Genomic DNA, 10,711 nt, shown 5'->3' on the forward strand with positions numbered 1-10,711 from the left:
AATAGCGATTTTCGGTGTATTAAAAAATCAATATACATGTACGCTCCTTCGTAAAATAATCAGATATTTGCATTGATGAAAAAAATATTAATAAGAAGGTGTTAAACAATATAGGTCACATTAGCTGACACGAACTTCTTTTTAAACATCTCTTGTAAAACCCAGAGAGTAGCCCCCTATGCATTGGAAAAATGAATAGTTCCGGTCAAAAAACCTTTATATATTTATTTACAAAGTATATAAAATTTACCAGGCACAGGTATCAGAGTTGTCAAAATGGCCTGAGAGGAAATATTAAAAAAAATTCTGAACAGAAAGGAAAATCCCTTTTCCATGTATGGAACTACTATTGAATAAGTTCATTTTGATTGGTTAGGTATTGGCGTGATACCCTTAGTCGACGTTAACCCTGCCTTGTCGTCGGAATAAAACCAACTTTGAGCCCGAGGTTAAAATAAGTAGAGAAATAAAATGTGAATCGATATATTAAAAATATGACATATGCTTGAAAAATGGTAAATTTATATATGTATTTTTTTCTTTGATTCGCGGGATAGAAAGATATGTTAATCGCTTAATCAACATGCCATAATCATCTTGCATATGCATGTACCTGTACGTGTGCGCGCATGCAAAACGTTAAACAATATATCGTTGATAGTTGATATCATTGTAACTTTTATATTCTTAAATGAAATCTTGGGATACTTAGCATATTTATAAAAGGTCTTAGAGGAATAAGGCACGATAAGGGACATGGGGAGCGTTTGGGGAACATCTGTAACGGTCCCCGTTACAATTAGCACTAGTTTTTTGTTCAATTACTTTTATCATGACATATATGTAATCAACTTTAAATACTAATATATTCAAACAATTACTAGTATAAAAGTTAATTCATAAAAGATGGTACATGTATCAAGAAGAATTTAGAAATATATCATGTATCTAACAATAAGAATGTATGAAAAGGGGAATAACTCAATTTAAATAGAAAATCAAGTTTATAAATATAACCTTATTAGTCCCCTACCGGTGAAACCGGGGGGACTATAGGTTTCCTCTGCGTCCGTCCGTCTGTCTAGCTGTCTGTCTGTCTGTCCGTCTGTCTGTCCCCGTCAGTCTGTCCCACTTGGTTTTCCGCACTTTTTTTCTAAACGCTTGCAGATATTGAGCTGAATTTTGGTATGTGAGTGTATCTTAATGAGTTACAGATCAAGTTTGAATTTCGCTTCGCTTCATTGATTTTTGACAGAATTATGGCATTTTGAATATTTTTCATAATCGCTAAATTAAGATCGGGTTCGAACTGTGCTAACTTCCGATTGTCGACAAAAATATGAAGCGAGGAAAAGACGGTGGAGAAATGAGTTAAATTTTCGTCATAATGTGGATTATTTTATTAGTTTTAAGGCATTTACAACTTGAAAATCTTTCAGTTTTACCTTGGACATGACTTTTGCTTATTATAAAATGACATCCTGAAGAAAAAGGGGAACCCGGTAGGGGACATGTATTGCTTATGCAATACTCTCAGAATGCTTGTTCAATATGTCTGTTTGTTAAATGTCCCTTTAGAGAATTTTTAACTCTGTCATATTAAAGAACCACCACTTCCAGTTGAGAACTGCAAATTTAGCCTAAAGATCAACACTTTGAACTCTGGGCCATTGAGCAGTGAGAGATTTTTTTCATGCCAGCACCTAATGCAACATGAGACCTCCTCAGTTATTACTATGTCATCCAAAGGACCAATCTCCACATCTCTCAGTGGGATTTGAATTCACAATGTAAGTTTAAAATACTGGGAGATATATCCATGCCCTAAATGGAGTTATTTTATAATTTTAAACATTATACAGAAAAAATTCAATAAGGCCATGCAGAGTTTGTTCCTCTTTTAGACTGTGACTTCTCCAATGGACTCATTGCCTCACATCAAAATTTTTGACATCACGTAAAAACATATTTGCAAAAAAAAAAAAAAAAGATTAAGCAGACTATTAGTTCTACGTCAGTACTTAAATAATGCATTTGTTTTAACTCATTAAACTCAAATGTTTGCACTGGTGTTTTTTCTTCAAATAGACATTTATTCAGTACATCTAGGACTAGACTATTAGTATTTTAAAGAACAAACATTAGTGCAGGCATTTAAGTACCGGTATAATGAATTAAACAAAATTTAATGCACTATTTCTCAGGTCTATAACTGTGTTGTAGGTCAGCCAATGATGGACCTGAATGTTTGACCTGGAGCCATGCAAAGGTAGAGGGTACTTTTACCCAGTAAAACTGAATACCTACCAATGTGTCCACAGCTTTCTCTATCATAACATGCTGGACCCTCTCTGGCATTCCATCCATAGTTAGCTCCCTTGATCAGTAAATCTAATTCTTCATGTGCTGACTGGCCAACATCACCACACACTATTCTTCCCTTACCCTCTCCTAATAATATACATGTAGTAAAATAATGAGTAATTATTTCAATTCACATATTTTAAATGTTTAAGATTTTTCCAAAGTACTATTGTGTGAAATATAAAATAGCATTAGAGAATATTCTTCTATCTGACTGGAAGAAACATGACAAAATAACTTAAATTTTAATGATTGAAATTCTTTGGAATCTGACAATGTGTTGAAAGGGAAGCAACTCAATTTTGGCTTGCTCTGAAATACTTTTGCTTAGAAGATAAATGATTCCTGACTGAACTAAATTGATAGTAAATCTTAAAATCTATGTAAAAAATTACCCTTATTATATATGTAAGATTTTTCAAAGAAAAATTTTGAGCTGTATCCTATGACAGTGCATAATCAAATAGATGGGGAAAAAATGGCTGCCAGGCACATTTTATTTCTGTGCATCACAAAAGATGAATTCTACAATGTCACACCTCTAATTCGACATATTTTGATTGAAAGAAAGCAACAAATTTTTCACACAGTAATTTGGGCTCAGTTTTAAATACTTTCAGAAAGTAACAAACCTGCTCTGTAATGTACATGTACTAGCTGAAAAATCACAAAAAATCACATACCGTATAAGTAGAATTTTTAGCGAGGATTTAATTTTGGCATTTTTAGCAAGGGTGTCGAGATTGCTAAAATTGAATATCGCTAAAAATTAATTGCGTTTTATTTGTAATAGCTTCTTTAATATGCATTTTAAAATCGCTAAAATAACATCTCGCTAAAAATGAATTACGAGTTTTGAAGAACAAATCGCTAAATTTGTGTCTCGCTAAAATTTCCACTTATACGGTATTTTCGTGGGGTCAATTTTTCAAGGTTTTGAGGAAAAGAATATTGGCTTGTGGGGATTTGATTTCATGGTTGGTAAAAGTTTAGTAGTAATGCATATGAAATATTTTACTTTTTTTTGGTGGTCATAAATTTGTGGGTCTCTCCATACCTTGAAAACAATGAAAATTAAACACCAACAAAAATTAGTGATTTCATAGTTTCCGGTAACCTCAGATAGTCAAAATGCATTACTGTAGATCACTTAATTTTCGTGACACCTTATTTTCGTGTAATAGTCATTGACTCTTTATTAGCGAGACATAATTTTCACGAAATATTATTATTCCTCTTTATAGTCTTAAGGTCCTATTATACATGAGAATGAAATTACGCAAAAATAAACTTTTCACGGATAAAATGTGATTTACAGTACTTTCATCCTTTTACCTGTGCGAGGATCCCCTCTATCTTTTCCACACCTCCAGATATTTCTAACTCCATATGCGTAGATTTCAGGACGGAACATTGAGTGATTGGCAAATGGATTATCCAGGGGAATCTTGTAGGGAAACGGATAATCCAACTCTGTATCCACATCTATCCTCAACACTTTACCTAGGAGAGTGCTCCTGAAATTTGAAAATTCGGATTTTTATACAATTTTTTTTTAACTTTTGGTTTAGAGGATTAAAGATTAAAATATGGTGTAAGCGAATCCTTTACATTGTGTATGTGTGTGTGTGTGTGTGTGTGTGGGGGGGGGGGTTATGTCCAATATTCTCTATTGATTTTATACTGGATGTGAGAGAAGCATAGCTGAATTGCCATTGAAAATGTATCAAAATAAAACTAAATAGCATTAAATTATTTCAATCCTAAATAAAATATAAAAGCCAATGAAACAACTTTTGTTGCATATATTTTAGGGATGTCAAAATATTAATTTTCCTTAGTCGAACATTCGATTGCATTATTCGAACGATAGTCGACTATTCGGAGCATTTTTTTTTTTATTGCACAGTGTTTCTGAAAGCTTATTAACTAAAATAAATTGGAAAATGGAAAAAAAAAATGGAAATGGGGAATCGTAAACACACACTATCCACACCTCCGATGAAAATGTTAAATACTCTTTGTTCATTAATGATTGCCCAAGCTATATATCAAAATGTCTTTTATGTAAGATTATTGTGTTAATAATCATCGAACGGCTATGCAAATATTGTGTGTTCCCAAGCATTTGAAATTCCTAGAGTTTATAAATATAATTGGTAGAAGTCAATTAAATAATTTTCATAGTCCAGTATATAGCGTCGCATAATTACTAGGTACAATAACAAAACAAGAGGCCCATGGGCCTTATAGGTCACCTGAGCATCATGCAACAACTTTCAAATGATTGAATTTGGTTTATGTTTTAAGCTAGATGCTATGGCATTCACAATTTTGAAAGAGGCACCATTGCTAATCATAACTATACACTTACCAATTGTTTAGTTTGTTTACTTAATACCCATAAGCAGGGTAGGGGAACAAAAATGTATGTCAACTAATCAGTAATATTTAGCAATAATCAGGAGTGCTCCTACCACACATGAACTCCTGACCCTAGGTCTACACATTGCACAATTTTTGAAAAGGCACACTTGCTTATCAAAATTGCTTGATTAATACCAAGGAGCAGATTTCAAACAATTCATTTTCAGTATATAAGTAGAGCCCCCCCCCCCCCCTTTTGGTATCCCTGACCCAGGGGCCTTGAAATTCACAAGTCTGGAAGAAGAGCCCATCATAACTATATAAATAGTTCATCTGCTTATTACCCAGGAGTAGAGAAAAAGATTTAAATTGATGTAATGTATTTTCACTATATAGTCATTATAAAGCCACACCCTAACACCAGAACCCCTGACCATGGGGACATAAAATTCACAATTTTCGTAGAAACATTCTTGCTCATCATAACTATGTCCTTAATTAGTTTATTTGATACTCAGAAGCTGAGAAGAAGCTTTTCAAAGAATAAATGCATTTTCACTATATAATCAATAGAGCCCCGCCCTAACACCATAACCCTTGACCCTGGGGCCATGAATTTCACAATTTTGGTAAAGGCACTCTTGCTCATCATAACTATGTACTTAGTTAGTTTATTTAGTAGCTAGGAGTAGAGAAGAAGATTTTCAAAGATTTAATGCATTTTCACTATATAATCAATAGAGCCCCGCCCTAACACCATAACCCCTGACCCTGGGGCCATGAATTTCACAATATATGTAGAGACGCTCTTATTCATCATAACTATGTACTTAGTTAGTTTATTTAATACTCAAGGACAGAGAAGAAGATTTTCAAAGAAATAATGCATTTTCACTACTTAATCAATAGAGTCCCGCCCTAACACCATAACCCTTGACCCTGGGGCCATAAAATTCACAATTTTGGTAGAGGCACTCTTGCTCATCATAACTATGAACTAAATACGTTTATTTAATACCCAGGAGCAGAGAAGAAGATTTTCAAAGAATTAATGCATTTTCACAATATAATCAATAGAGCCCCGCCCTAACACCAGAGCCCCTGACCCTGGGGCCATGAATTTCACAATTTTGGTAGAGGACTCAATGCTGATTTCAATCATACCAACAGTTTGACTGCTTGATGTCTGGGAGTAAAGAAGAAGATTTTTAAAAATTGCACTAATTTTAGTGGTTTTTGCCCCACCCCCCACGCCCCAGGGGGGCAGGGACCATTAAATTCACAATTTTTGTTCCCCTTCACCCATAGATGCTGTATGCCAAATTTGGTTGAAATTGGTTCAGTGGTTTCAGAGAAGAAGCTGAAAATGTTCAAATGTTAACGCACGACGGACGACGGACGACAGACGACGGACGACGACGGACGAAAACAGATAGCAATAGGTCACCTGAGTTTACTCAGGTGACCTAAAAAGTCAGTGATTGAGAAATAATTACCGCGGTATGTAATTACTGTATTTTCCATATGTACAATGTAGAAAATTATTTATATACTGTGAAGGCTCTTATTTGTCTGAGGACATCCACTATACAGCTGTATAGTTTGGGGAAGGACCCCTTTTCAATTTTGAGATGAAAATTTCATTATCACCCCCTTTTCTTGCATTTATTTAATATTCGAATGTTGTTTCATTATTCGATCGTCGGTTCATTCGACTGACAGTCGAATAGTCGACTATTCGTTGACATCCCTAATATATTTGCCCAATAGAAAAGAACATCGTAAATACTATGTGATAATGAACTACATGTACTAAATGTTAATGATAATTTGTTTTGCATAAGTGATGACACACTGAATAATATTGTTATCAATATATAGTAAAGCGACCTTTGCTCATGTTTCTGATCATGCCTGATTAAGCAATATGGTAATCATAAAGATTCATGTACTACACATAAAAGCCATTCCTTAATTGACATTCATCAATCAGTATTAATTTCTTGAGCCAATTATCATATCATTAAGAGTATATAACTTCCATAATGAATAAAGGAGCCCAAAGCACGAACAAAAGGGGAATATAATAAACGAATCATATCAAATGAGTTAAGATTTTGTCTTCCACATTTTGTCCACACTTACATATCATATTTTGTCAAAATATATTTTGTGCACTTACCAGTATTTGTCCATTTACCCATTTTGTGTGAGTACATACCACCTACCATAAATACTCGCCTATAAGTCGGTTGGGTTTTTTAAGGTTATTTTGGAGGAATTTTTCCATTGACCCGCTTATAATCGGTACATTTTTTGACACAAAAGGTCTACAATTTCAAGTAAATCCACTGGTGATTTTAACTTGTTTTCAATTAATATTTTTCAAACTGACTATGATATTTAATTTTAAAACATAAATCAAATAAGTAATACACACTTAAAATACAAATAAAATAATTTCATATGTAAATACTTGCATTTTATGTATAATCTAAGCATAATTGTCGGATATGCATAACAAATACTACATTTTGCCTTCCAGAAAAATATCAATCTATGACTCACCTATAAGTTGGAAACAGAGTTTTAGACCAAAAATTAACTCCCAAAAAACCAACTTATAGGCGAGTATATAAGTATTTTGTTCACTTATATATTTTGTCCACTTATACATGTAAACAATGAAATATTTGGAGACAATGAACTGAAAGATCCATTAATCAATACAAATTGTGGTGCAGAGCAAACACAGACCTCTTAAACATCAGAGGTGGGATCAGGTGCCATGGAGGAGTAAGCAGCCCATGTTATGTCCATTTTCAACCAGTCTTTTGTTCACTTACATATTAGTATTAGTCCATTTACATTTCCTTTTTCACTTACATACTGGTATTTGTCCATGTACACACCAGTATTTTGTACATTTTACATATTTTGGCCACTTATGTATTTTGTCCACTTTCCTATTTTTTCCTCTTATACATACTTTATCCACTTACCTATTTTTTCCACGTACATACTTTGTCCACTTACATACTTTGTCCACTTACCTATTTTGTCCCCCTGCCTATTTTGTCCACTTACATACTTTGTCCACTTACCTATTTTTTCCACTTACCTATTTTGTCCACTTACCTATTTTGTCCACTTGCATATTTTGTTTACTTTGTCCACTTACCTATTTTGTCCACTTTCCTATTTTGTCCACTTACCTATTTTGACCGTTTCCCAGGGGATCTCCTCTGGACCCACCATCTCCCACAAAGATATATAAATAACCATCATCTCCAAATAAAATCTGAAAGTTAGGAGGAAAACAAAAAATAAGAAATAAGAAATATATTGCCAAATAAAATTGATTTTGTTTGGCAAATGATTAATTGTAATGAAAAAACACACACACATACACATCATCTCAGAATGAATTCAAGTACTATAGTAATTGGGGTCATTTTTTAAGAGATTCATTTATTAATAACATTGCTATACAAAATGTAAACAGCAATAAAATTGTTGAAATCTACTTGTCATTTCAATCTGTAGCTAAGGCCTAGATAAATAAATTATGTGTATCCAGTTCCCTGACCCACCCTAAAATATATGAGCCGACCCTAGAAATTTTATCCATCAATCTTTCTGAAAGTTAACAAATCTGGTTTTGCTGTTAGAAATCTAAATTTCAATCACTTCATGGTATGAGTAAATGCATAATCCATACACATTGAGCAGAAATGTTTTGACAGTGATTTCCACAGTAAAAATGGTTGTCAGTGCTTGCTTATAAAATGTTTAAATAAAATAAAATGTTTTATCTACCTACCTACCCTATTTTTTCTCTGGTTGGAATAGGAAGCACATTATTTATTTACTTTGGCCTTAGCACTTTCTTTTCTTTTGTGTAATACATAATTCATATTTACCAATGAATTTTCCCTACTATATGCATGCAGAAAGAAAATTTGCAATTTTGTACATGTACATTCATGATTAGTATTTATACTTTAACTCAAAGAATGTACTAGATATATGTACTGTAGTTTTCAAAAAATGCAAATATTTTCTTACCATTTATATACCGGTAATCTTTTTTATCATATTTCATTGGTAATAATTTATTCATGAAATGTTTCTACGCTTTAGATATGGAAATCCAATTAAAATACAAATAAGAACAGGTAACTTCATCAAAATGCTTTTTTTCTATTTTAATTCTTTTCTCTTTTGAAATTAAATCTTCAGAAATTAAAGCGCATGTTCATATTGATTATAAGATAAAAAGAAATCATTCTTTTAAAACTTAAGACTTTTTCTGAAAGGTAAAAAGGCTTAAATGATCTGAAGAAAAAACTCTGAATCCCTTTGAATATTAAACCACAAAAGTGTCTTTGTTGATGTTTGGGGAATTTAACATGTACTATAATTGCATGAGGATTATGCGATTCAAGATAACATTTAATTAAATTTTCTAAGTTTACTTGAAAGTTGAATCTGGGTTGTGTCATAAAAATCTAGAACAAAATTTCCTATCTAGAAATCCTTAAACAACATCAAGGTTAATATGTTAAAGACTAAAAATTATTACGCAGTAAAAAAAATACAAAAATCTAATTAACAAATCAGAATCTGTAGATTTAAAGTTAATTAAACTGGAATTCGTTAAAAGAAAGGTGGATTAAAGATTAAACAATTTAACCTAAACCTTAATGTAACTTGATAACATCTATCAGCAAATTTAGCTTTCTTTTTCATGCATCGCCTGAAATAACCACTTTCCCCAAATGCTGACATTAAAAAAGTTTCTGGCTCTCAAATTTTCTTCGTGGGTAATAACTTTGTGTGTCTGAATAGACAAAGATTTACACGAATGATAAGGGCCTTTGTGGCAAACAGCTCAAGAGCTAATAACATGAAGAAAGTGTTGTACAGAAACATCAACAAGTCACTACTCTTGGTACAACATATCATCATGGTTACTTCTAGCTGACAAGCATACAGAAGAAATCTTTTAAAATAAAAAGCACCTTGGCAGAATTGCGATTTTTTATCACATGTATAGCATGGCATGATGGTAAAGAAATTATGTTCTGTATTAAATCTACAAATGCTGTTGCTTTATTGCCTGGGATGTATATATATAGCCTTCTAAATTGGTACACATATAAAGGTGTCCAAAAATTAAAAAAATATCATTTATCAACTGGTAATACCGTAATGCATGTTTATGATGGAAAAAAGGGGAAATAAGTGACATCTCAATTTAGTATCTTATCCCGTCACATGAAGAATGTTTTTCTTTAGAAAAAAAGCTCCTACTGCGCAATTCCTTAATTAATTCAAATGAAGGTTTAGTTCTGTAGTAAGGAAGTAGACACCACCTTAATGCCAATACAAACCTCTCCTCCGTTGTGGTTCCAGAAGGGTTCCTCCACTTCTAAAATCACTCTCTCACTCCCAGCATCTGCGATGTTAGGATCCAGGCTCGACACTAGAAACTCACTGATGCGGATCTTATGGTTGTTATTCATTAAGTCATTATGGCGCTCAAGTAGTGTGGAATAATACACAAAGAATCTGCCATTTTGTCGAAAATTGGGATGAAATGCTAGTCCCAATAAACCTCTTTCATCGCCTTCATTTCTTGAGTTGACAGTCTGGTAGCTAATGTCCAAGAAAGGATGACTTTCACTTGACCCATTTAAATAGTACACAAATATTAAACCTGTAACTTCTCCTATGAATAACCGATTACTTCCATCACCTGCATGCCGAGCAAATACGGGGTTATACAACATATCAGCAAAAGGTTCCATACACAAACAACCTTCAGAGGTGTACTGTTTGATAGAAATTCTATTGTTTAACATTGCATTTGTTTTCAGTTCTGGGTAACAGTAATCTTGGTCACTGAGACTTATGTATTCACAAAACGCTGATGTCCCATAGCTTACATGTTGCAGAACATTTGAATCTTGAGTTA

General features: G+C 33.1%; 1 protein-coding gene across 1 annotated transcript; it reads right to left on the minus strand.

Annotated features, from left to right (window-relative positions):
• Positions 1 to 2,307: 2,307 nt before the first annotated feature.
• On the minus strand, positions 2,308 to 10,705 carry LOC134270175 (HHIP-like protein 2; the record flags this gene model as incomplete). Its single annotated transcript, XM_062752364.1, has 4 exons — positions 10,128 to 10,705; positions 7,947 to 8,032; positions 3,700 to 3,881; positions 2,308 to 2,451 (listed from the first exon to the last, which is right to left on the minus strand). Coding segments are annotated over exons 1-4 (883 nt in total), but the record flags the coding sequence as incomplete, so codon positions are not given.
• Between the last annotated feature and the right edge of the window lie 6 nt (positions 10,706 to 10,711).

The sequence above is a fragment of the Saccostrea cucullata genome, unplaced genomic scaffold (assembly GCF_032062105.1).
Source record: "Saccostrea cucullata isolate Sc308-1 unplaced genomic scaffold, CSIRO_AGI_Scuc_v1 ctg17704, whole genome shotgun sequence".
NCBI classification, from domain to species: domain Eukaryota; kingdom Metazoa; phylum Mollusca; class Bivalvia; order Ostreida; family Ostreidae; genus Saccostrea; species Saccostrea cuccullata.